The sequence below is a fragment of the Oenanthe melanoleuca genome, chromosome 4 (assembly GCF_029582105.1).
Source record: "Oenanthe melanoleuca isolate GR-GAL-2019-014 chromosome 4, OMel1.0, whole genome shotgun sequence".
In the NCBI taxonomy this organism is placed as follows: Eukaryota; Metazoa; Chordata; class Aves; order Passeriformes; family Muscicapidae; genus Oenanthe; species Oenanthe melanoleuca.
In genome coordinates, this window is record NC_079337.1 from 13646174 (window position 1) to 13673563 (window position 27390).

General features: G+C 41.9%; 2 protein-coding genes across 5 annotated transcripts in view; one reads left to right on the forward strand and one right to left on the reverse strand.

The window, feature by feature from the left end:
- SMAD1 (SMAD family member 1) overlaps nucleotides 1-15857 on the reverse strand; it is a 53584-nt gene extending 37727 nt beyond the window's left edge. The window contains exons 1-2 of one of the 4 annotated variants that reach the window (XM_056489040.1): nucleotides 15795-15857; nucleotides 13126-13218 (exon numbers count right to left, since the gene is read on the reverse strand). The gene's annotated coding sequence lies outside the window, so the exon portion shown is untranslated. Of the gene's footprint in view, nucleotides 1-4713; nucleotides 4813-4936; nucleotides 5161-13125; nucleotides 13219-15794 lie in introns of those variants that run through there. The other 3 variants (XM_056489039.1, XM_056489042.1, XM_056489043.1) reach the window with 3 other exon arrangements.
- LOC130252346 (proline-rich proteoglycan 2-like) lies at nucleotides 4200-6301 on the forward strand. The gene is made up of 3 exons (XM_056489816.1): nucleotides 4200-4221; nucleotides 4930-5418; nucleotides 5504-6301. Exons 1-3 carry the CDS (start codon nucleotides 4200-4202, stop codon nucleotides 5569-5571), a joined length of 579 nt encoding a protein of 192 aa, XP_056345791.1. The 3' UTR covers nucleotides 5572-6301.
- Nucleotides 15858-27390: the final 11533 nt, after the last annotated feature.

The window sequence follows — 27390 nt, forward strand, 5'->3', positions numbered from 1 at the left end:
GTGTCCAGAATAGCTCTACTGGTCAGCTTCCCTACACTGGCAAGTCTAGAGACAGGAAGAAAAATTATTCATCCCCTGATCTAAACTCAGATTCCACACAGTCTCCAAGCCAGTAATCACTAGAAGAGCACAAGTGAGCAAAGCAACCTGTGCTTGCAGAAAACCCTTTGGAACCTAACAATGGCTCAACCCAGCTGCTGTGTGGCACCACGGCCCCACAGCCCTTCCACCAGAGCAATCCCACTGCCACAGTTCCTGACACATCCTTCCTCCTTTCCCAAACTGAAAAAAAAACAACAAATGGACCCATCTCCACAGCTCAACAGAGCTCAGCATTTCATGTGTGGAACACTTGACCTCACACAGTCCAATTAGGAGTACTGTGCTCAACCTTTGCTCCTATTAAACTGGGAGGAACTTCCAGTGCCAACACATGCAGGTGACAAATGGATGCAGAGAGAGAATCCTGCATGATCTGGGTTTATTCTAGAAAATGTTTTCATTCCTTGAAATCATCCCATTTGATGAAATGTTTGCCTTCTCCCGTTAAAAAACACAGGCATCCCCCACTCAAATACACAGCAACCCGAAAAGCTTCTGTAATGCAAATTACCATTTGTCTGAGGAGGAGGATAGGGATCTTTGTGGCAGCCATTATCCAAGGGTGTCCTCATCCTTGAATCCCCCCTCTGTAAAGCCCTCCACAAAAGGCTCAATCGAACATTTTCTCTGGGTATTTCAAATCTTGAAGAGTAGTGAAATTCTAATGGAAATACCCCAGACTGCAGGGATACAACACTAAAACTTTAAAAGTATCAATTTAAAATAACTTCTTTCCCATCCCAAGCTAAACCCTCCATTCTAATACAAAAATTCTCTCTGCTGTTCTACAGTTTGAGCAAAATAGCTAGAGAATTGCAAGATGCCTGCATAGATGAACCTGTAAGTCACCAGCATTTTAAACCTTGCTTGCCAAGTTGGGCTTTATATTTTTTGTTATACACAGAAGGAATGCCAATGGAAGAACATTAGTTTGCTGTTACTATAGGGAAAAACAGTGAAGCTTTTATGAGCAGAACAGACCTTTCCCAACTCTGAAAGCAAAACTGAGTGAAGTTGTCATGAAAACCTAAACCAGAAATTTAAAAATTAAAAAACAGAACAGAAACAAAACCAACAAAAAACAAAACCTCCACACATTCATAGGATCACTTCACTGACCATAAAGCAATTTGTGCAATCTGACTTTCATTTTCACAGATTTTATGGCTCTCTCTCCAGTACGGTAGTTTCTTCATCTGCAGTGACACAGCTCCATACTCACATTTTAAAAGCCACTGCACTCCAAAGTGAGCTTTAATTCCTTTATCTGCCACTCAAAAAGCACCTCAGCTAAAGCACATGCTGTTGAGGTGCAACTGAACTTGGAGACTAATAAATCTCTTACCACTAGTGACCATTTATTTTGTCTGCTTCACTTGCATGCCTCAAAATTATTTTTTTTACTTATATTTATGATTACAAATAAGGCATGTTTCTTTCTGGGCTAGGAGAACCTCAGGAGATTAAAAATTCACACCAATTCAGGTATGAGGAGTTGGTTTAAACACTAACAAATGCAAAACTCCCAAATCCCCAAGCAGAAAGAAGAAAAACAAGTAGTTTTTGCAGGACTTTTCCCAAAACACATCATAGTGATTTTACCAGCAGAAACAGCAAGACCTAAGATGCTGAGTATTTAGCAAACATTTTACTACCATGGCATGCTATTTTCTAGGGCTATTAAAGGAAAACGCAAATCTGAAGCCACAGTTGTCTTCACTAAGAAAAGTGACCTATGCCAACTCATATTCAAAATTACAGTCTCTCTTCTAGAAGTTTGCCCATATAGTTCAAGATCTGCAGGAATGCTTCAACAGGCAGTTACAAACTTCAGTAGGATAGAAATATTAGGGGGGAAAAAGCCAAACAATTGGCTTGTTGTCTGTTTGTTCCCTTGATATCTGACAGCACAATCTGCAGGTAAAGTCTAGCTTGAGAAAGGATGTATAAATTTCAGAGATTCACTCACAACCACTTCCCCATGCATACATCCCAAAGCTGCACATGCCTCCATCTATTTCAGCTCCTAATGACGGCAAGGAAGAGGCTGAGAGTCAACCTAAATTGGTTCAGCTTTTACTCTTCACAGGGCCACAAACTTTAATTTCAACTGCTCATTGCATAACTTAAATAATACACACAGTGCTCTCTTTATTTGATTCTTAAACCAGCTGTATCTGAAGCACAATGGGACATGTCACAGACACTTGCTTCGCTGCCCTCATAATATGGTTTAATTATGATGACTGAACTAACAGGCTCACATCATAGACTTTTACAGGTTGACCCTGTGTCATCCTGATGTATCATTTTGCACCAGTTCAGTGCTGTAAATCAATTTAAGATCTCCAGCAGGTTGAAAAGGCTGGTAATGATGCTTTCTCTGCAGTCTCCGGGGACTCCACATTATACACAACTTACATTATTTATAAAGCTGAGATGATGCCTCCATTAGGCCTGTAAGACTACTCAAATGATATTTTACATACACAGCTTGGGCTGCACAGAGCAGAACACTGGCAATATGTAATGTCCAGTGCATTCATGCTTTAATTAACGAAAACAAAAAACAAAAAACAACAAAACAGTCATAACCCCTTCATTTTTAAAATTTAAATCTTTATAGAAAGCAAAGAAATTAACAGTTTAATCTAAATAATTTCCCAGTACTCAAGAAAACAAGTAGCACTTTTATTAACCTTTGTATTGTTTTTCTTCACGTTCAACTCTTTACTTCTGTTTTCAAACTACAGAGGAAAAGCAAACACCAAACTCATCAGTTTTCAAATATTTGATTTGATAGTTAATATTTATACCAAAACAGAAAGATCTCCATTTGTTTACTCAGTCACTTCACTCAAATGTATCAGATCATCACATCTTCAAGGGTACACAAAAAAGCAAATTGAACAGAACAGACTAGGAAAAAAATGTATTTGATTACATATCCAATGGTAATGGGGTCAAAACAAATGCAAGGACAAATCCCTACCCTTAGGGTAACCTGATCATGCCTTGAACTGATCATTTCTCATTGCTGTGGAAGCCTCCTGGCTTCCAAATCACCCAAATCAAGGGAAATTTCTCTCAAGTGCCTACTTACAGTCTGAAGCAAATTGTAAAACTTCATCCCTAAGACCAAAGCAAGAATTCAAAAAAGGGACAGATCTCTCTCATTTTCATACTAATCTTCTTCCAGTCACAACAGAGAAGTAAACCTGCACTAAAATCCAATGAGAATCTTGAAAAAGCTTTATAGCATTGCTCTCTGGTTCAAGGGGGAAATTAAGTATTAATCAGCTGAAACTAAAAAACTCAAGTCCCATAATTCAGCCGAGTCATTACTTACAAGTAAAAGAAAAAAATAAGCCAAACTTAGGTTCCCTCACATGGTTTGCTCCTATTGTTTGACACAACAAGGTGCATACAGTCAGCCACATGAAGAATTACAGACACACACCTGCAAAGAAAAGTGCTCTCCGTGGCTGGGTAAGCTATAGTTTTTATTCTTACTCCTGAGTGCTGCTTAAAAACACATGTAACTATTAGAAGAAAAAGATATTAAACAATTTTTCTGATTTTCCCTCTGCATGCAAAAAGATCCAAACTATCAGCTATGACAGCTCTTTCCTAAGAAGCATGTTAGTTTTAAGGTGCAGTATCTCTGAACACTGACATCCATTAAACACTGACATGTTTCAGGCAAAGATCTTTTCCACTTGCCTGTATCTGAAATACCCATCTACTTCTACTCCTCCCCATCTGGCTCTAACAATACTGTTTTTATTAACCTCTGTTTAAAATACTTCCCCAAAGAAAACTGTAGACATGCAGTGAACATCATTTTAACTTAAAGTACATCAAAATACGAATTTTCAGTATAAAAGTATTTTTTCAGTATAAGCTGTTGGTATCCAGATACTGTAAAAGCAAACTGTAAGGTCTGACCACGTACCTTCTTCAGATTGATCTACTAACAAAAGAGCAATCACAGCAACCCTGCCTTGGTCAGAGCTCCCTCTGACTTCAGTTTATATTGAAAAAAAAGAAAAAAAAAAAAAAAAAAATCAGTATTTGGCCCAGATCCTTTCGAACGCATGACTGAGTATTTCCACGCCAGTAAATTTTAATAAGCTTTAAAGATCTATATTCAGGATAAGATTATTTGGCTGTACGAGTATATGAAGCAACTATACTGAGGAGGGGGAAAATCTCAAGCATCCAAACCCTCTAACAGGGAAAAGAAAAAAAAAAAGTGAACTTTCCTTGACCTCTAAGCACAGATTTGTCATTAAAGAAGAAAGAAGGGGAGGGGAGAGAAAAAAAAAAAAAAAAAAAACAGGAGGGGAAGGGGCTGCGGAGAGAAAGGAAAGAAAGGAAGAGGGGCAGAAGAAGAAAGAAGATAAATGAGAGGGAGAGGGACGCGGCTGGGCCGAGGCGGGAGGCGAAGGGCTGTTCCCGCACACACAAAGGGGGCCCCTGCCCCGGCCGGCCGGGCTCCGCCGCGAACCCGCGGGCCACCATGGGGCCGGGACCGGGGAGGAGCCGCAGGCCGGCGGCTTCCCGGCGGGGAAGGGCTGTGCCGCCCGCCGGGCCCGGCGCGGCACCGACCCACCAACTCGGAGCCGGGAGCGGTCCCCGCCGGGCCGCCATCATGCCGGGGAGCAGAGCGGGAGCGCGGCGCTGCCCGGAGCCGCTGCCGCCCGCCCCGCGGCCGGAGAGCGCCGGGCACGGACCGCGGGGAGAAGGGGAGGAGGGGGAGGATGTGCGGGCACAGCGGCCCGGCCCCGGGGCAGTGAGCGGGGAGAGGCGCGGAGGGACGCGAAGTTGTTACCGGCGGGCGGGCGGTGACGGGCGGGCAGCCGGCAGCTCCTCCGCGCCGGGATCGGGATCGGGATCGAGATGGGGATCGGGATGGATGTGGCCCGGCTGGCGTCAGGCGGCCGGAGCCGCCCCGCGCCGCTCACCGGCACACTCACACACACACTCACACACACACACGCACCGGCCCGGCCAGGGATCCTCCCCAAATTCCCGCCCCCGCCGCCGCGCCGCCGGGTCCCGCTGGGAGCGCTGCGCCCGCCGCCGGAGAGCGGCCCCGGCACGGCACGGCACGGCTCGGCACGGCCACTGTGTGCCCTGACCCACAGCCCGACAGCTGCCCCGGCTGTGAGCCCCCTCCCACACCCTCACCGCGGCTCCAAAGGCGTTTCTGCCCCGCTCCGGCAGCGCGGCTTCGGGAACAGCGGCGGATGCTGTCAGACTTGGACTTAGAGTCAATTCCTGATCGAACAGGAATCCTGCCGCTTGCCACAGGTGATTCAGCCTTGACTTGGTCTAGTCTTAATACTGAAGTAATTGCTGTAATACGTCCCAATGACAGAGCACTCTCTATCCCCAGGTGTTTTACACGTGGACATCCTCCTGCCCATAGGTATTGCCGCACTTACTCCTCGTTCATGCGAGTAAACCCATCACACATGAACCCATCACTTCAGACCCACAGTAATGAAGCCTCATGCCGCTGTCCCTCTGAAATGAACTTGAACTCCATTTGGATTTGCGAGTGTCAGCTCCAAAGTGGAACTGGCTGAAAGTTTGAAGCCCACGGTGAGCCTCTCCTGCCTGCTGTGCTTATGGGGATCTTTACAGTAGTCAGATATGTGTTACACAATCAGGATTGAACTGGAACTGATTCTTTTACAAATACTTTGGCTTTTACTCAGTCATCTTTCCTGGAAGGAGATATGGAGCAACAAGTGCACGATGTTTCTATGTGGCAAAATATTCTGATACTCCTATACTGGCATAATTATATCCCTATACTTGGGCCAGTAAATTTTCACATGTATAGGCAGTTCTGGCTATGACTTTAACCTCATTTTTAAATCCAGCAACATGGAGGCCCAGAGGACTTAAGGTCCTGAGAGTTTTACCAGATGAACAGTGGTGCCCACCCAGGTGCATTGCAAGTCTGAAGACACAGAACTCGAATGGCTTGCCCAAGGTCACAGCAGGAGCACAACAGCAGCAGTATAACGTACCCAGGTTTATGCCTGTGAGGGTATCAGTGCTTCTTTCTGACTTCATAATCTAAAATTTATCCATTTCTTTGCCACATAAATACCACATAAATTGCAAACAGGTGAACTGTACTATGTTGTTAGGTATTATGCTACAATAATAGTAGAGGAACTCCCACACAGGATGATGCTATAATATTGATGGGGAAATCCTGGAATAAAATTACTTTTTGAAATTTTGAACCTTAAATTATTCAAGATGAGTGAACTTCTGTAATCAGCTTGAATGTGTATTTTGTGCTTGCTCTGTATACAACTACAGTTGGCAAGTAAACTTTTCTTTTTGTGTGCAATCACAGGTACAGTGCAGCACTGGACTGAAGATACAACTGGTAAAGTTTATCTCAAGATAAACTGAAAGGTTTTTAAATTTTGTCAGTGTAATGAAGACACTTGCAAGCAAGGTACAGAAGAAACATGAAACATACTGGTTTTTGTACTGTGATAGTGCTTAATCTGGGTCTAGGTGTTCTGGATCAAGAGTAGTGGATGCAGCAGTAGTATCTGCTTGGCAGTCTTGGTGATCCAGTCTCACACAGAAAAATACATGGAAAAGGCCTTACGTGTGCCTGAGCTCTGCTCTGCTCTGCACGCTGACTTGGCAGGCACAAGCTACATCCACTGGATCTTGGTTGCTCAAGTATCAATTCATGATTCACACTAAACAGATATGACAAGGAGATAATTAGGGAAGCACTGCAGTTTGTCAGGTGTCTTGTTAAAACCATGTTTTTACTGCTTTTGTTAGGGTTGACTGGTAGGTTGGCTTTGGCATGAGAGAATTAAATTATTCTCTGCTTACGTTGAGGCTTGGGAAGGATCACATTAATATTCTGCTTTCCCTAAAAAGGGCTATAAAACAGCCTAGGAGAGTCTTTCGCTGATGTTTAATAACCAGAGTGGTTGTCCTGGAGAGGGCTGGGTAGACCTGGCTTCAGACAGAGCAGTGGTGTGAGAAGGCCAGGGGACAAGGCAGAAACAGTGTGCCCTGGTCAGACCTACCTCGAGGCTTCCCTGGCTAGGCTGTTCTGTCACACAGGCAAGTCTGCCCCTGCTTCAGCATGTGCAGTCAGAGCTGGCTGTCCATACCCATTACTGTATGGGTAAGCAGTATCAGCAGTGTCTTACTGCACACTCACCACTTCTGACTCCACTGGCTACTTTAATACCCTGAACCATTAGCTTCTTCCTGGCTTTTCTGACTAACATTAGAAAACTGAAAAAAGGAGATCAGAGGGGTATGAACACCTAGGTATCAACCTTGATGCTCCTCTGCACTGGGATTAATAACTGTGCAATCTCAAGAGGCAAGATAGAATGGGTTTTTTCTCCTTTTGCTCTGCAACTACATGATCATTCAGACTGATGCAAGGAAAACAGGCCGTGAGGCTGGGGCAATGAAGAAAGAGAAGAACCATTCCTTCTGTAAACAGCCTGGCTTTTCATCAGATTAGGTGCACAATCTGATGACACCATCAGTCATAAAGCCTGTGAACCTGAATTTTAATGGAGCTTGGGCACTTATGCAGATAAACTAATATGATTCTTAAAGGAAACTTTAATCTCATAGACACATTCTAACATCTCACCAAGCACCTGCCCAATCATCTTTAAAATCTGTGTCTTGGAAACCGATTATCAGAAGGCTGAGTGCTAAAAGACATTCATTATGTTGCATATTTTATATTATTATATTATGTAACAAGTATTTAAGAAATACTACTACTAGTAGTAGTACTGTGGCTATAACAACTTTCAATCTTTCTCTAAAATCCAAGTTTGTATGGAGGTTATGATTTGGTATTTCTTGTTAACTTCAGCCAGGCTTCATGTGGCTTAATCAAGAAGTTCCAGGAATGCAAAGAGTCTTCTGGAGACAGTTTAGCTCCAAAGTCAGTAACTTTGCTTCACCTTCATGTACACCAGGTTTCTACCAGAAACTAAGAGTTTCATGGATAATTAAATAATTAAATTCTATCAAACACACAACTTATTATTTACATTAAAATCACTGGAGTAATTTTCTTTTCAGCCATTACACATTGCCCTACCGTGGGAAAATACCAACAATATTTTCAGAAAGAAGAGGCAGTTCTTTCAAGAAGAATAATAGCTTTCTGAGGATACTGGATTTCATTATTTCCTTCCTTCTTGGGCTGGTTGATAAAATTTATCACCCTCTATCCTTCAGGCCTTCTCTACTTTGTCTTTGAGTAGGTGAGGTATTAAACAAGCCTCCCGCCTCAGCATTATTAACGTAGGATATGCAGACTGATTAGCAGCTACACAGATCTGTTTGGGAAAGATGCCTCAGGCAGAAGACAGCATGTGGGAGAAGGTAGGGAGCATTTTTAGGAGGTCATCATAACTGTGCAGAGTTGCATATGGTTTTCCAAGCCCATCTGGATACAAGGCCCTGTCTAGCGACTGTACAAGCACAGGAAAAAAGGAACTAAGTTGTGAAAGGCCTCGAAGGCAACAGTTGTGACATGCAGTCTCTCTGTAGTACTGCTTTGGGGTGTCTGGCCATTTTCTAGAATGAGCCCTGCATGAGTTTGACTCTCTAGAGTCAAATATCTACTTGGGACCTGTCTTACTGTTCTGGCTCACTGTCATAGGCAAAAGAACGAAGAATCCATTTCACTCTCAGAAGTTCTTCCTAAACTGGCTCACCATGATTAAGTGGGATTAATATAGAATAAATGTGGAACTTGATAATTTTACAAGGTTATTATGTGTATACCTCTGTTGTATTAAATAAGGCTTCTGCTATAAATCTATCTGCAGATACCAGAAAGGTCTTTGATCAGATTGAGTAGTCATTCATCTTTTCCACCATAGGGATGATGGGAATCGGACCTAAATTCATTACTTTCTCAAGATTAATGTGCCTGGCTAAAGCTGCCAAGATCCTTATTAAAAGTTGTGATTCCAAGAGGTTTGGGCTGAAACAAAATATTAAGCAGGGCACTCCCTTATCTCCTTTATTGGTTCTTTTCTCATGAGACTCTGATGTAAGGACTTTGCTCCAGCAGTGTTACATTTCCAGTAAAGAAGGGAGGTCGCCCTCTGTTCTGACAGCTCATCACCTGCTCCCACAAAGCACAATATTCATGCCCACTGCACTGTACCAGTATTGTACTTTCTAGAGAATGGAATTCTCCCTTTGGATCTTGCCTGAATCCATGCAGAAAGCTTTTGAAGGTAGTTTCACTTTCTCCTGGCTACCACCTCAGCAAGGGATAATGGACTCGGTGTAATCAAACATTATTGGTTCTTTGAAAATTAAATTTCTCTTCAGTCATTCAGCTTAAAAAGATTTACATAACTGGAATAACCAAGCTCTATTGCTGGTTTCTTGGAAGATACCGCTAAGATTAATCTTATCTCCCACTTTAATTACTGTTTTCAAGTTCTTACAGTCCTTGTCCCAGTTACATCTTGTTGCGAAAACCACCAGAGAATGATATATTAAAATTTATTCAGACAGGTGGCAGAGACAAAATTAAAGCTAATAACTCTTTGAGAAAAGAAATCAAAGGTGGTTTGGCAATCCTGAGGTGTTATTTCTTGGTCCCTTGGTTGCAGTGGCTGCACAAGCAGTGCCCAAATGCCTGGGCTGTGTGAGTGGCTGTGTGCCACGGCTTGCTCTACAGGACTCAGAACTGCCATGGTCACACAGCTGCACTAGCATTCATGGCATAAGAAGCCTTGGAGCAGGACTGCTTGTGGCAATGTGTGAAGGCTGGAAAAACCATAGTAATTGTCTCAATAGAGGGTTCTGTCTCAGTGGAAGACTAACAAAATGACACGTAATGCATCTAAATGCATTCCTTTACTTCCATGTTCTGTTGATATTTTGTGACAAAATACTCAGCCCATTTTATATAATGATTTAAAACATAAAAGTAAAAGGCTGTGAATTCTATGTCAGGTTGCCTGAGTTCAGTGTCACTCTTGGCTGAATAATCCAGTAGTGAAACAGTCCCACCCTCCCTCCTCCACAAGGGCTGCTCAGCCCTAACCCCGTGTCACCCACCCGCTCTGTGCTGGCACAGTTGTTGTGCAGCTGCGAGTGGAACAGGCCTAGGGAACTCAGATGGCTGGGGAGAGCAAATGTTTCAGGGGCCAAGCTCATTTTTAATTTGGATCAGTTTCCTGATCTGGCTCATTGTGTGGTTGTCCAGATCCTTGTGCTGATCTTGTGCAGAGGCAGGGCTGAGGTAGGAGGAAGGGTGAAACTTATCTTTTTGATTGTATTGTTGACCTCAGCCAGTTTAAGGTGGTTATGAAACTTAGTGATAGACTAAGCAAGCTGCTTTTTTTTTTTTTTTTTTTTTAACCAAGGAAAAATACTTTAGTTTTGAGCATAACTGCAAAGATGTTTTTAGAACTGCACTAACCATATAAACAGGGCTCACTGGTGAGTAACAGAAGACAAGGAGAATGTGTGACTGGACTGAGAAATTCAGTGAGCTGCTATGATCACTGCGTATTAGAAAAGACAGCTGTTGGATATTGCACTACATGAAAAAAGAAAAAAAGACCTGTTGTTCTTTTGCTGTTCATGAACCAACCAGAGGCCAAAGAATTGCAAAAATCCTACCAAAAATTATTAATTGACTCTTCAAAAGACAGAGTTATTCTCAGCTGGCTTAAAAGAAGCTGACAGCTCAGCACTGGGTTTGCCTGCATTCCCATGGTTTCTTTTCTTTCCCATATTCTCGAGTTTTCCTTTGCTCTTTGCTTAAGGCGTGGAAGAAACTGAACTTTGGAGAGTAAGTAAAGAGTAAGTAAATCAGATTTAATTAGTCATCACAAGGCAATAGGCTCTTAGTGAGTTCTCAATAGCAGACAGCCCTGACAATGAATGTATGTGTATTACATTAGTTTCCGTTTGCACTTTGAGGAGGAAATTACCTTGCAGGTTTCAGACAACCTGGCAGTCCCACAAAGTGTTGGAAAAGGTTGCCCACATGACAAAAGCTTTTAGACCAATTTTAAATGCCACTATTTTCTTGCTTGACCCAAAATAGTCAAATTTTTACTGCTTTGGGCAGCTTTTAAATAAAAACCCTCCACACTTCATAAAATGTTACACAAATCACATTGGTAAATCCTCTGTATAGGTATAAAACTTTTTAAAAACTTTTTAAAAACTAAGTTAAACACTTGAAAGTTGCAAATAATCAAAATCAGCATTGCTAGTATAATCTTAGTTAAGCACTTAGTTTGAGTGCATCCTAGTACCTGTCTTTAACTGAGTGCTCATTTATGTTCCATCCTAAAGACCCTGTCTTATTCAGTGAAATGAACAAATAGTGGTCAAATAATGGGGAATTATTTTGTTTTCTCCCCGGGTTCATGCTGGAGCTAGCCATTATTGCAATAATGCAATATTGCAATAAATTATTGCAATATTTAGTTGTAAAACTGAGACTGTATTGCAACTCACAGCTTGTCACTCAACACAGCTCATCCCTCATCTGCCCTTCCCCTGCCAAATTTAAGCTCTCTTCTGGACTGAACAGGGGCAATAGATCTTCCAAAAAAAATTCTGTAATATTTTCAGCCCTGACAAATAAATGCATTATTTTTATCCTCTTCTCTGATATACTTAAGCTGTTTCACTGATATTTTCTACATATACTATGCCTAAAACACACACCAAGGACAATTAACACTTGATGATGTTCTAACCACATAAAATCAATATAGTCTCAATGGGGGAAGCACTGGGAAACCTGAATAATAAGTGATGATCTCAGTCCACTAACAATATAGTGTAAAGGACCAAAGCACCCTATGCACATCCAGAGATCCTGCTGGTGTTGGAGGTGTCAGAGAGAAGGGAAAGGACTACATGGTTTAAATACCACAGTCAGTAGCTCTTTAGAAAGGGGGAGAAAATGAGGAAAAACTAATTAGGGTGCACATTTTGTCTCTTCAGACAACTAGTAGCTTTCAGTGTGAAGCATTTTATCTGGGTGTCCAAAAATATCATATTTACAGACAAGGATCAAACATTCAGTATGGACATCACCATAGAAAGAAACTTCTGTGAAGAAAATTGCTCTTAGCAAGGGATAGCAATGGTACCTTATTCTGAAAACCTGCAGTCAGAGAGGCCTCACAGTAAGTGCACAGCTGATCCAGCTGTTAGGATGTCCATTTGCACAGAACATGAACCCTACATCTTGCTACTCCACCCTGCTCATGTGTCCAAGCATGCAGCACCTGGGAGACAACTCTGATGGATCACGTTCACTTGTCAGAGAGCAACCAGATGGAGGATTGCAATTTATGGCCTGTAGTTAGGCAGGCATGCACTGTGATCTAATCAAATCTTGCACAAAATAGGTCAAGGTTGGTCAGTGTTCAGATGAGATACACTCTAGGGAAAACATGGATACTGTAAGAAAGTTTAGGATTGGGATTTAGGATTCAACTGACAGAGCTCCCAAGGCACGGTCCCAATTTTCAGCTAGATTCCCAGACGTCTGAGGTACCCAAACAGGTCCTTGGTCTGTTATGCAGAAGGGGCACTGTACTGCTGGAACCACATTTCTCATTTTTCAGACAAGAAATAAAATTACAGTCATGCCTTGTCATTAATTAAATAAATCATGCTTCTCTTTGCTTGTGGACATGACATTTTCAGAGGCAACATAAATGGAGAAAAGGAGCTTGTTTGGTTTCTATGATCCTAGTACAACCTGCTAGCCTTCTCTCTGCAAAATCCCATTGTAAAGCTTTTCAATACCAGGGCACTAGACCCAAGAAATTTAAATTTCTCTAAGACTGCAAACACCATGAGAATTGTTGAGAAAGAGACATGCAAAATAAAGCAAATTATACAATCCATTGCTTTACAGATTCATTCCTTTTCCTTTACATTCACATTTCCCATCCATTCACACTCCCACCTAACAGTCTTTACCTCAACTCATTTCTCCAGACGCCGGTCTAATGTGGTTTCATTTTTATTATGATTTTCAGCTCCTTGCTTTCAATTCTGTATCTTTTTCTTTACCTGAAAAATATAGTATTACAGTAGAACTTTATGGGTAACTGGTTATTCTCAAAAAACATGCAAGTTCTTATCTTCAAATAATCAAAGATGATGACAAGTATGTTACTTGTGAAATTAAATAGTCAGAATGTAACAAATCAAACTGAAATTTAGCCGGGACACTGAGGGCTAAACAGAAATATGATCCTCATGGATTTTGGTAATTTCAAGTGGTCAGGACTCACTGTTTTTGAATTGTCCTCTCAGGAGAACACCTCCTGCATGCTGTGTGGTGCAGGATGCTGCAGAGTGAATGCTAAGGCCAAAATGAATTTATAAAGCTTGCATTCTCTCTATGATTGCATTGCTCAGTTAATCAGTCTACAAAATAATTAATTTCTAGATTTTTTTAGTCTGCAAAGCATCCCCATGTTATGTGCTTTGTTTTGACTTTTGTTTTTCTTTGCCTTATGGCCATTCATCTTTGCTGAAAGTGAATCAGAGGAGCAATGCCTGCCTTATCGTTGGTTTGTGGTGTATAATCATGTTAAGGACAGATCACTGGTCTCCTCCTTACTCTGGTGCCATTTATAACAGACAATTACCCCTGCATGGTGCAGTTGTCAGGATCTCGGCATTGTAAATGCTCATTACCAGTACGGAGACAGCTGAATGCAGTGTGTTTCTCTTTAAAGCTGATTGGATTTTCCAGAGCTGTCTGTCATCCTGGAAGTTTTTCCTAGTGCAGCTCAGTTTTCCAGCTGCAGCCAAGTAAGGTCCTTTTGATGTGAATCATGAGGGGCAGAATCTGGGTACTTCTCCCTCGTATTCCAGGGAATGACTATGGTCCAGAGGAAAGAACAGCAATGTCTACACTGGGAGATCTCCAGCCAGTGTGTTGTGTTTAAAGAAGCCCTACTAATGGCAGGACCATGTGAAAATGCCAAAATAAAGGGGGAGGGGGGCGGTGTTTGAATACAGCAGCATTGCCTACAAGAAGGAACCAAAGCACTTTAGCTGGTTTTAAAATTAGGTGGGAAAGATGCAAGGATTCTAAGTCTTAATGACCTCAGTTCTGCAATTTGCCAGTAATTAGTTCTACAATGAGAAACTGGGAACAAAACAAGGAGTGACAGACTAGGTCAGCCAGTGGTTTGCCAACCCCTTGTCTTGTGTTTCCTACTGGGGCTTTTATGTGATAATTGTTGATTGTGTATACACTGTCTTTTACTAGTAATCAGGAGTGAAATTGCATGTGTTATACACTATACAAACACACACTGAAACACAGTACTTGCTCTTTGGTCCTGGAGAGCATGGCTGATATTTGTGCAGCTCTTTCTGGTGGACATGCGCATTGATTTTTTCCCTGTCAACTATCTCCCTGACTCCTGTTGTCCTAACCCAGTAAGGCCCCCATTTCTTTCTTCTATGTCTCTTTCTGCAGCTTACATTGTGTTTATGCTCTGGAACTATATTTCTCCGTGTATTTACCTCCCTGATCTCACTTTAACATTTTGTTCTTTCTCTCTCTCTTTTCCACACAATGAAGACTTCATTAATTCTGTCAAAGAGTACCTTATTTACTCTATTTACATTTTTTTCTGCAAGTTAGCTATTTCTTCTCAGAGCAATGCACATATATACAGCATGCTGAAGAAAGGTTTCTGGAAGCCTCAAATATTCTATCACTCCCAAATGCCTCATTCCTCCTTAAAATCCATCAGGCTTCCTCAGACCACATAGGATCTGTACTTTGAGGATTCCTGGACACATAATGCATTTCTGTAGCCAGAGCAATTGCACATACCCCAGTTCAGCTTAACATATGTCAGAAGCAGTCAGTCAACACGGAGAAACTGAAACACTATTAGTTTGATGAGAAAACTGTGGTGCACAGCTTCCACATCATCTGGAATTGTTTTATATTCTGCTTGCTAGGATTTGCCATTTGAGTTTATCTTGAAGGGAGGTGCCTTAGTGTGCCTTTTTTTCCTTTTAAAACTCATCAGGTCAGTGGCTACAAAGAACACAAATGCTGTAAAAAGGATATTAGAAGCACTGTGTGCTATTACATCACCAGGATCTGGCAGATGCTACCTCAGCGTCCTCACACTAATAGGCTGGATAGAGAAACATCCCAAACCTAGACCACTCCACCACCAGGTATTATTAAGGTATACAAGCTATCAAGAAGACAGTACCCTGCAGGTATGCAGGTGTTGCTTATGCAGGGGTGGGGCACAGCTCAGCAACAGCATTCAGAAAAGGAGGCCAAGGCTTTTAAAGGGACCATGCTCCTCTCACCAGTGAAACAGCAAAACCCATTAGTTAATCAGTCTTTTTTTTTGTCCATTTAATGGATTTCCATAGTCAGGAGTGCTGTAGTTTTCTTCACACCATTAGTCTTTATTTCATTTTTGATAACCTGTTAACCAAGCAGTGGGTAGCTGGGAGGACTTCAGCCCTTTCATCCATCTGGGCCAGCAGAGCGAGCACTCCATAGCTCTCCTTCCATCCCTGTGGGGATTAGTCCCATGTTGCACCCTACACACATATTTTAGTAAAGTTAGAAAAATTGCTAGCTTCATTCTCACCTACTGGCCATGCCTTCAGAGGCACACATGCAGTACACACCCTGCTGCCGCAACTTTTTTCCCCTTTTTGTGAGGAAAGCAGTGGTAACCTTAAAGCATCAACCTGTAGGAAAGTAGACTCGGTTACATACTCCAGCCAGCAATCTTGTGAACCCAGAGCTTTGCTTTCAGCAAGACAGGCATGATAAAATCTTCCTTCTTTCTTCAATAACATGACTAATAAGTGTAGAAATTCCTTTCTCCTCTCTCCCTTTGCCAATATCTGTCTTATCTTCAGTTCTTCCTTAGACATAATTTCAAACATGAAAGACATGTCTATACTATGAACAGGCAACCTTGATTCTGGCATGAGATCCATGGCACGCTGCAGCTTAGTGCTGGAGAGCTGAAGCTTAGCATCTGACATCTGCAAAACCTGGTAACTGGAATTTCTGCTGCCTGGTGTGCTCCTGCGCCTGGGGTTAGCCTGCTCTGTCTTGTGAGGACAGCACCTGGCTCCACTGCAAATTTCTTTCCAAAGCAGGTGCACAGCTGAGCAAACATGGCAAGCATTTATGAAATGAGTTCGCCATTAAACACCCTATCCAGCAAGTAAAGGGAACCATCATGAAGCCTTCCTGGAATTTTGGCAGCATTTCCAAGAGATCATCTGCAAAGTGCTTGAGATGGGTATTACATGTGTGCTGTAGGCAATAAACAAGAGTGATTTTAAGGTGCAGTGTATATTGACAAAGTAACACCTCTCAGAATAGAACATAACCACTGGCACAAGTAGTAGAGACACACTAACAAAACCAGGATCTAGGGAGTGTCTTAATGTGTATCTGATAGCACAAATACCAGATAAACAGCAAAGTCCAAAGAATGCAAAAGGTTACAACCACACTAAACACACTCAGTTAACATGCTGGTTTATTGTTATTAAAGATCACAGTAACTATACCTTAACTTAAGCACCCAGAATGCTCCCAAACTCCTGGGTGTGCAAGCCAGCTATGTTACAGCCTTATATTGGAGTGAGACAGATGCATTTATCAGGCTGCCACTTTGCCTTTCACCACAGGAGAAGAAACACAGGCACACTACTGAGGGTGAACCATTGCATGCTTTTGCCAGATCCCTGGTCACTGAATTAGAAACAGTAACAGTCTACTATATTTTGCCCCCAGACCTGAATTTTGTAAAACCGAGATTTTTGTTGTTGTTGCTGAAGTTGTTGTTATTGTTGTTTTTCCTTGAGACCATACATTTTTCCACTGACTTTGTCTTTTTGTTTCCAGTGCAAGTGGCTACAAGGAAGAAAAAAAATTCTCTGGCACTGCCTTAAATGCAAACACTGAACCTTTGTTACAAGTGGAAGAAAACCTGCAGGCAAAATTGGTAAGTAGCAGAAACAAAGTAGCTGTTTCCATCACCAGGCATGAACACCACAATACCGTGTGTTGTGACACGAGTCATAGAAGCACAGAATGGATTGGGTTGGAAGGAGTCTTTAAGGGTTGTCTACTCCAACACCCCCAGCAATGACATCTTCAACCAGATCAGGTGTACAGAGCCCCATCCAACCTGACCTTGGATGTTTCCAGGGATGGGGCATCCACCACTTCTTTGAGCAACCCTTCCCAGTGTTCTACTGCCCTCATAAAAACATCTTCCTTATATCTAGTCTGAACCTACCCTCCTTTAGTTTAAGATCTTTGTCCCTTGTCTTATTGCTACAGGTGCAATTAAAGGTCTGCCCCCAGTCATGATCATGTGCCAATACTGAGTTTTCCTGTGAGGAGCCTGGTTTTCACGTGCCAGGTGAGGAAAGTTTTAGGGCATATATTACACAGACAGGTATTCATCTCAAGGCACAATTAACTTCTGTGTAATAATACCAAGGAAACTATAGCACTGGTATTATTCTTAGCCTGCTCCAGTAGGCTTTTGGTACTCTTTTCCAAACATGAATCAATTCCCTTCCAAATGAATTCCTCTTCCTCTACTCCCAGAGCCAGTAGATTATTTGCTAGAGTGCTGACCTAATCTGATAGATCCATGCAACATTGGACGATATGTGCATGGTGTGATCTTTTGTAGGTGCAGTTACACAACCTGTTTTGTGCAGATGAAAATTGCTTCTACTCCATGCTCCAAGCTGAGCTGAAGCCCTTCAGCTTCATGACCATGGTACTGAACTGGAACTAGTAAGAACTGACAGAAGTGCTGGGTTAGGGCAGCTCTATAACTTTGCTGGCTGGTGGACAGCAAAAAGGCAGATGTCTGCAACATTCTGTGTTGTGTTTTAAGCCTAGCCACTGAAGGTGGGATGCTTGTGCTTTTTCAACACCCACTGATGTTTCACAAAGGTGGAAAGACTCCTACTAAACTCAGAAGGATGCCAGAAGGGACTTTAAGACTTTTGAATTACTTTCACTAACACAGAATCTTTTAAAATATGTTTTAAAAATTTAAAATTAACTTTTTCTTTTATGGGAAAGGCAATTGTCCAAGCTAAACAAGATAAGTTTATGGTTTAAAAATAGCTTCAGAAACTGCATGGTTCCCCAGCCCACCCCAAATTTTAAAGCACTATGCAGTTACATTAGCCTACTGTGAATAACCACCAGCTAATGCAAAATGACTGCACAGCAGCTCTTGTATTTTGTACTATCTGTTTACATTAAACAGAGTTCAACATGTGGTTCTTCCAAACCTGGGGTCATAGAAGAATGGGAATTTGGTAAGAATTTTAGATGGATCAAAGGGAAGAGAAAAAGAGACATGAGTGTTCAGAATTTGGCCAGTGACAAAAGAAAACTAGAATTTATTTTCTGTTGATTGTTTTGCCCTTCTGAGCAGAAATAACAAGATGAAGGTAGAGAGGAAACTGGCTTTGCAAACTCTTGTAGATATAAAAGATTATAAGGCCTTGAAATTCTGCTGTCTCAAGACTTTTTAAACCCAGTTTTGCTTTTGTCTGTGAATTAAGACTACTCCCCTTGCCCAGGAAAAGCAACTTTATGCTAGAAGAGGCCACAGATGGGGAAACAGTTTGATCAATGTGGGAGGGATCAGCCCAAAATACCAGTAAGATATATTATACTATCAAAAAAATGGCATGTCTGGAAGGAAAGTCTTGAGCACAAATTAATATTGACCTTAGCCAGAACAACTTGCTCTGTTCAACATCTGCAGCTGTGTGGTTACTAGGGAGTTATCTGGCATCATATGCTTTTTCACATCTGTCTACTAAATCAGAGATAGAAACACAAAAATCTAGCACTGAGGGACATTATATGGATTTGTGACACTCCCAGAGGGACTCAGAGTCTTCAAGCTAACAATGATATTACAGTGGGACACAGGTATAATATTGGACTGACGTTGTGTCTGCTCCACTGTGCAATGGAAAAACTACATCTATTTTCCTCTGATGAGCTCTCTGAAACTTCCAAACATGGGTAAACATGAACTACAGTATATATGAGACAATAAGTTTGGCATACATACATGAAACTTCATACTTCTGGGATGAGGAAAATGAATAATCTCAATATATATTAATTGCCTTACAACACCATGTGTGAGGGAAAGCAACAGTGGGAACAGATTGAGAGAGGACAGAGAGATTCACAAGTTCATATGGTATTTTCATCATTCTTCATCATTTTCAACCTCACTAGCAACTTCTAAGGACTGAGCTGTGAAGCCTTAGTAGAAGTGGGTATGACAGGGTTATTCACAAGGAGTAACAACGTTTTTCAGCATGTTGCATGTGAGTTAGTGAAATGAGTGGTATGCTGTATTTTCCCTGCCTGCATCATCTCAGGTTATGTTATGGTCCAGTCTAAATGACAAGGTGATGAAATTGCATAGGTGTAATGTGCCTTTATTTCAGCAGCATGCACGACACAAAGTACTAAAATCCCTGAAGTATAACAGTCTTGAATAATATGGTTCTAAATTTTCAGGTGTCAGTGGGGTATTTGTATGCTATTGCCCCATGCTTGTAAAATAAGGGAGTTGTTTCTTAAATTGTGTTCTAAGCATGTATAAAAAAGCTGAACCAAATAAAAATGCAATAACACTTGCCCTCATTTTGAATAGTGGAACTTTTAATTTATAAAATATTTGTATTCCTTTTTAGCTTTATAGTAGTATAAAACTACATTTAGGTAAAAAAAAAGGTGAAATTTCAAATGGGCAGTGCAAATTGATGCAATTTGAATGTAGTAAAAGATTTGAGAACACAAAGTCATAAATAGGTAATCAATATCAAACAAATATATGCATGGACAAACATAAACAAACAAACAAAAAAAAGTAGTTTTTAATTTATAGTCATTGGGCAAGATGAAGAAATGCCATGTGATTTCCTTTGCAGAGCCACCAACATGACTTGACCCTTACAGAAGTGGAATAATAGAATCATAGCAATCACAGAATCATGCAAAGGCTTGGGTTGGAAGGGACTTTAAAGATCATCCCATTCCAACCCCCCAGCCATGGCCAGGGGCACCTTCCACTGGATCAGGGTACTCAGAGCCCCATCCAGCCTGGCCTTGAACACTCCAGGGATGGGGCATTCACAGTTTCTCTGGCAACTTATGCCAGTGCCTCACCACCCTCCCAGCAAAGAATTTCTTCCAAATATCTAATCTAAATCTCTCGTCTTTTAGTTTAAAACTCTTTTCCCTTGTCCAAATAACATTTTCATATAGCAAGAAGAATTAAGAAGGGGAGTATAGACACAAGGTAAGCAAAAGTAGCGGTGACAGATGTTAGGAGTAGTAGAGTTAGTCCTTATGTGGCAGAAAACTATTGAATTTACTTTCTGCTGGATGAGCATAATGGGACAGCTCAGACAGATGTCAGCACTAGTGCAAAAGAAGGGCTGCAGCATCAAGATTGGTTTAGATGACTGAAAAAAGAGCTGTTGCTTTGAAGGAGATGCTTTTAAAATAGCTCTAATACCATTAAATACTATGTTCATTATTATAATGAGTAATGTGATATGGGCCTGTCTCTTGATATTCCTTTCTGGAGTAAAAAAGTTCTCCTCTTGCTTCTTACCAGATAGTGGACTTTGCCCAAAGCTGACCTGCTCCTGAAAGCATTTTATATCATGCTAAAAACCTGTGTACATGGCCAACCTGGCTCAAGCTGACACTAAATGGAATGTTCATGGAATTTAATATTTTGGATTTGTGTTTAGTCGCCCCAAGTTTTTACTGACTTATAATATTTTCTTGCATTTGGTGATGCCTGTGGCTCTGACTGTCATAAAATACATCTTTAATACTCTGGTCTCATCTAGTCTGTCATTCCAAGGGTTAATTTGAAAACATGCACATTCAATTAATGGAGCAAATTCCTTAGAGCAAGAGAACTCAGAAGTGTAATTGCAGCACAAAAAAAAAAAAAAAATAGATCTAAAGTGAATTCAGATTTTAAAATTAATTTTATTCATCCTTTTTCTTGACCCTTCTTTTTCCCCCATGCACACTGAAGTTACCTGTATATATATATATATATATACACATATACAGAAAGCTAATTTCACTGTCCTGCAGAAGAAGCTCAATTTACTTCCAGAGCTAGAAAGAAAACAGATAAAAGAAAATTCCTGCACATTAAAATAGCATACTAGCTAATAACAGCCAGCTAAACACTGGCATAAAACAAATAATAAAGAGCTCTTTAAATGTGCAAGCAATGCAGTAATGATGCTGTAATGTGGAAAAGTGAGGGGGTTTTTTTCCCAATCATAAATAAAGAAGTTGCCCTAAATACATGTAAACAAGGCCACAGCTGGAGGTGAGGTTTCCCTGAAGGTGGTGTTTGGTGGCAACCTCAGTGTAGCCTCACACCCTCCACATCACCATTATTCCCTCTCTCTGCAGCCCACCAACATATTCCTAGCACGTTACAGCCATACAGATGTTCCTTTCTGGGGCCCAGTTGTTGCACATTCTTCCACCAAGCCCAGATCATGAGCATTCTGTTGGGCAGGTTATCAGGAATATTCTTGAGGAAAAGTGTGATTGTGCATTCAGCCCTGCAGCCAATGTGTGGGCTACACTCACATCGCCACTCCAGCTTTTCCATTTTTGGCTCTACACTCCTTAGACTTGTGTAATCTAAAATTCAAGCTTTTAAGCTTCAGCCATTACAGCCAACACTAAAACACATCCAACAACCTCTTAATATCTATGAAGTTCTTTCAAGTAAATCCAACATTTCTTGAGAAGATAAAACTGGTTGTTTTGTGATAATTTGGAACTGAAAACAGACAGCCTGGGTAATTGGAACTTAAAAATGCAAAACTGACAGTGAATCCAGTTTAGCTTTTGGCATTGCATTGTGTTTGTCTCAGCAGTAAGAACAGTTATTATGTTTTAAAACAAATATCTAGCAAACAACCAGTTAAGATGTTGTTCAAAAAGTGAAGGGCAGTGTATTTTTTCCCACTTGTTTGACAAGGTGATTCATTTCCACACTCCTTACTAAATCACAGGGTGATTTTAACAGGAGGAGAAATTTGGGGTTGCCTGAGATGGATAACTGGGTCAAGTTACCCTCTGGAAGAAGTCAGGGAACAAAATGTGAAACAGAGGAATCCACTGCCTTTACCCTCTGAGCTTGATGCAAATCTGCTCTGGAAACTCAGTTGTGTCTCATTTTCTAGGGCTTAACCACAGTAGCAGGCCTGCAGGGATGTACTTTCACCAACACCTTAAGCAGACTCTGCTGCTGAAATAAAACCCCAGAGCCTTTTCCCTCCACTCCCATGCCCCACTCTTCCTGCCCCCTTGCCATTCATCTGTGAAGCTGATCTTGTTTAGGGCTGAGCAATGGTTTGGCTGGTTGGGCTTTGGAGCCTGGTACAGTTCATCAGCTGGCTGTGCAAAGGCTGGTGCTAGCACAAGCAGGGAGGTTGGGAGGGGAGAAAAAACCCGAGAGCTGTGTGGGACTGCAGCAGGGTTAGCTCTGCTTGCAGCTAGAAGAGGCAGCCAAGCTGATTTACTGGCTTGCTGCTGCCAAAAACATCAGTCCCACACCCTCTTTCCCCCTCTCCTCTGCACCTGTCTGCAGCTGTGGAGCCAGGTCCTCCTTGTTTGTCCATCCTTAAAGTCCAAGTGACCTTGCAGTGAGCCAGCTCAGCTCATTAAACCATGGGACAACTGTTGATGTGATTTAACTGCACTGGAGCTGGAACAGCTCACTGAAGGAACAGATGAATGCAGAGCCAGAGCAAGAGAAGTGGCCAGCAGGCAGGGAGACAGGCTGAGGAGAAGGACAGAACCTCCCCATTTCAGCAGCAATGACCTGTTAGTTTGGCTCAATTGGATCTTCTAACTCCACTCTTGCACTGTTTTGGGCAGCAGTGCTGGCTTATGTCAGCTAAAAGTATTGTGAAACAACATCCTATGTCTCATTTCAGCCATGCAGGTAAACAAGACCACATACCTACAGTTAAGAATATGCTGATACACATTTTGCATTAAAGCCCTATCTCAGGAACCACATAGACTTTCACAGGAAGCCCAACAAATGGCCTTCAGAGAGGTTTGCTGATCTGCATTTCAAAACTGTGGACCATTATGCCAGTAGTAGTTCTCTCCTGAATGATAGCTTTAAGCACTCGTTATTGATTTAAATTTTGAACTAGTTTGTTTTGATTCAAAACATTATTACACCTACAACTTCATTTGTGCTGAGTTACTGTCCAAGCCTTCACATAAATTACTTCATCAGCTTGCCAGAAGTCCCAAGGCTGTGGTTCCCTGTGCAGACACTGAGGCTGCAGGAACTCCCAGAATCCCCTTTCTGTTTGTCCCAACCTCAAGCTGCTGCATCCTGTTCCTTCAGCTTTGCCACTTTGTGGACTATGCTGCAAAGTGGATATCCAAACTCAGGCACAATAAAAATATTCCAGCTGCCCCCTTTTATTTTTGGGGAAGGTAGTGCCTCAGGCTGTAACTTCAGCAGTAATACTGGCTTGTTGTGTAGCTGAACAGCATAATTTCCCCCTGCACACATAGAGTTTATACCTGTCCAAATTTCACTTACAGCACCCTTTCCCTTGTGCCAATGTGCACAGCTGTACCTGGGAATGGGAATAAGGGACCTAATCAAGCTGTAAGAAATAAAAAGAACTAAAGGCTCTTAATTCCCTTCTCTGTTTCACAGCAAAGCTACACAGATAATGTGATATGCTCATCTGACTGAGGCCACAGTTAAACAGGTATTTGCAGATATTTTCCCTACAGAAATCCCCACTATTCTTTTTGCTTCCCCCCTGGCATATTCCCAGTCTTAAGCATCTTCCTGCATTGTGCCAGAACACAGGCAATTTGATTTCTGTGTTAAAATCTGTAATAGCAGATAGCTCTAAGAAACAGAAATTCTCCATCTACTTCATTATTTATGCAAGCATTTTGTATTTTTAAATAAGCCAAGGTTTAAAACAGTTCCAGAACTCACCCAAACAGTCACAAAACAATCAATGACATTCAAATCTGTAGCAACCTTCTTAAGAAGATCATTCAGCATGGAATAGGAAAGCTACTGAGCAAGTGCAAAGCACCCTCTGCACTACCAACAGGCACAACAGGCTGTCCTGGGTGCCCCAGGCACTATTGGCTTTGGCAGAGCAGACCATGCCAGATCCAAACCAGTTAAACTGGCTCCAGAAGCAGCAAAGGAGCCCAAAGGCAGGTAGCTGTTCACCTGACTGGGATGGATACAGAAGTAAAATAGTGTCAGAGGTTCTTTCCCATTGCTGTTGTCAGTTTTGATTACCAGGTTTGCTGGGCTGACAAAAACAACTGGAAAGTGTGTGAGCCTTGGAGATGGCAATTCTGCCATGTCCAGATATCCCAGTCCTGGTGAAATCTGCACTGTGGTAGGCAGGTTCTGCCCACCACTGGTCTGTGCACTGTGAGAGCCGTGTCCCCTGACTGAGAGTTGGCCAGCAGTGTTCTGGCAGTGCGTGTGAGGTGAAGGGATTGCAGTTATCCGAGGAACGCTGCTGGCTATGTTGTGTCTGTGATAGTTTTGCTGCTGATGAAATAGGGTTCTTGGTCTGATAAGGAAGAGGTGGGGCACGTAATTAAGCAACCAAGTAGCTGGGAGCAAGTCTTTGGGTATTTGTGTAATGGTTCCTTGGGTGGACTGTACCTGTTTGGGAGAAACAACTTCTTCTCTTTATTAAACAAACAGTAAAGATAATTTACATGTCAACACCGTTAAGTATTTCAGCAGTAGGCAGGAGATAAAGTTACAGACCTTCCCACTTAACTGTGAGCAATGTCTCATTTTGGTGCCACAGTTCAATAATATTTGGAGTTACCTTGATTTCTATCCCTCTGAAGAAAAAAGTTCAATGGAACTCAAAACATATTCAAGCCAAATGAAGATGTCCAGGCAAGCAAAGCAGTACCTCAACCTACTGCCTCTTCATGACCCATGTGAATAGGGTTCAGTTTAGGAGAGGGTCTGAGAGTGGTCAGCCCATCTGTGGATTCCACTGCTGTCAGAACATCTTTGTTTTGTTAAACCTTACAAAAAGGTTCAGTTGGTGGAAATGAAATTCACAGCTCACCACTGTTCCTCACCTGGTCTCCCCACTCTTCTCACAGCAGCATGATCACTCTGCTTACCAGCTGTGTTCCTCAGAGCTTGTCAGACCCATTTCCTAGGCCAGTTCAAATCACCAATCAAGCAGAAAAGGGATCCAAGTAAAAAAGGAGGCGTCTAGACTTTTGCTGGTGAAGTAGTCTGAACAGAGTGTAACAGCATGCAGCATATATCAGAAGTGATTCAAAAGTAAGGGCATAACACACATTTGAGAGTCATGGAAGTGTGGAGTTATTTTCCAAAAATTATCTTTCTACTGTCCAGAGCCCATTAAGATGTAGGATTCCCTCTTTTCTTTTTATCACCTGCCCTAAACTAGCCAAGTTTTGCCTTCAGAGCAATAATGGAGTGGTTATTTTGTTGCTTGTTGGTGAGTGAACTCTAAGGTCTGAATTTTTGATACTGACTGGGCAATTCATTAACACAGTCGTGGGATTTAGATAATTAGGCCAAAGCTAGCTAACATGTTCTCAAAAATTAATATTTTATCCAAGTCTAGACAAGCACTTTTAAAGAATGAGGGATTCTAGAGGCTCATATACTGACTTTATCAATAAACAGGTGATAATCCACTGAGTCATGCTTTTGCATCCTCAGGCACAGTACTAGAAAGTGATCAGTGAAGGTGAGAAAAGCAGTTTGCAAATTCAAACTGATGTCAGTAGGAGGGAAGAATTTTTAGGAACTTGCAAATATTCTAACAAAGCAATTGTAGAATAATAATTTAGGATCCTAAATTATATAGATTCACAGAATTATGTGGATTTTGCAGAAACATTGACATTAAGTTTTTCACTGCTCCTGCCATTGACTGTTCCTCCCACACTACAGTAGCCCACTGAGACAGGTGGGATATTTGATCTGTTTTAAGTAAAACAAATGTAGATCTTGTTAGGTATTCCAATTTGTTCATTGAGCTACCTCACAAGAAGGGGGGGGTTGTATTTCCTAACCACTTCATATCACTAAAAGATGACCTTGCAATCAAGACAAAGCCATTGCTAATATTGGACAGCAGGACACATTGCTTACATAAAAGGTTTTATCACTAAGTACTTCAATTGACCAAACATAATTTCTGGAGAAACAAAGTTACAGGAAATTCTTCCATCCCTAACTAGCCAGAGAGATGTTCTACTTCTCACTTAAGGTGGTTTCTTTACCTCCAGCCTTGCTTCCCAAAACAGTCTTCACAAGCTGCTAAATCAAGAGAAAGAAAGTTCAAGGCTGATACAATGTTAAAGTAACAACCAGTGTAAATAACTTCCCAGCTTTGCGAAGTTTTCCAACTCCTATTTGTTTAAAAGTATTGTTCACATTTTCAGTCCTTTCGTCATCCTTCTTTGTTCCATTCCTGTTTATTCCTATCTTCACTTCCTTGCCTGTCCCAGCCCAGGTGCTCCAGTTCTTCGAGTGAAAAGTGCCTACCTTCTGTTCACCCGGCTCCAAGTCTTTGCATGAAAAAAATATATAGCAGTGTAGCTATAGTATATATATTAGCTTCATGCAGGCAATCCTGCTACCCATGTTCCAGCAGGATCCCCCAGCACCTCTAGCTGGTTCTCTGCACTCCTCAGAGCCTCATCAAAGCAATGCCTCCAGGCCCTTCCCTTCATTTCCCTAATACCTGCATCTTCTGCCTGCTAAGGAGCCTCCCGAGACAAGCACCTCTTGCCCTCCAGCCCTACCCTTCGGAGCTGCCTTCCACAGCTGCCCTGCCCGCACCGCTGAGCCTGGGCTCCGGCAGGAAAGGGAGAACCCCGGGCTGCCGTGGCAGCAGCGTGGCTCACCCAGGGCCAGCAGAGGGAAGGGCACAGAGGAGGAGAAAGAGGCAGTGTTTTGGATGCTCTTGAGAGCAAAGGCTTTTTCTGTGAGCCACGTTATTCCCCAGTTCCAATTTACTATGCTATCTACTGCCATATACTCTCCAGACAGCTGCCTTTCCCTCTTTCTCTCTTCCCACTTCTCT

Excerpts from the sequence above, each read along its gene's own strand:
- LOC130252346 (XM_056489816.1), top strand. The coding sequence starts at position 4,200 with ATGACTGAGTATTTCCACGCCA. Across the intron at positions 4,222-4,929 it reads GACTGAGTATTTCCACGCCA|TTGTTACCGGCGGGCGGGCG; the intron begins GTAAATTTTAAT and ends AGGGACGCGAAG. Across the intron at positions 5,419-5,503 it reads AATCCTGCCGCTTGCCACAG|GTGTTTTACACGTGGACATC; the intron begins GTGATTCAGCCT and ends CTCTATCCCCAG.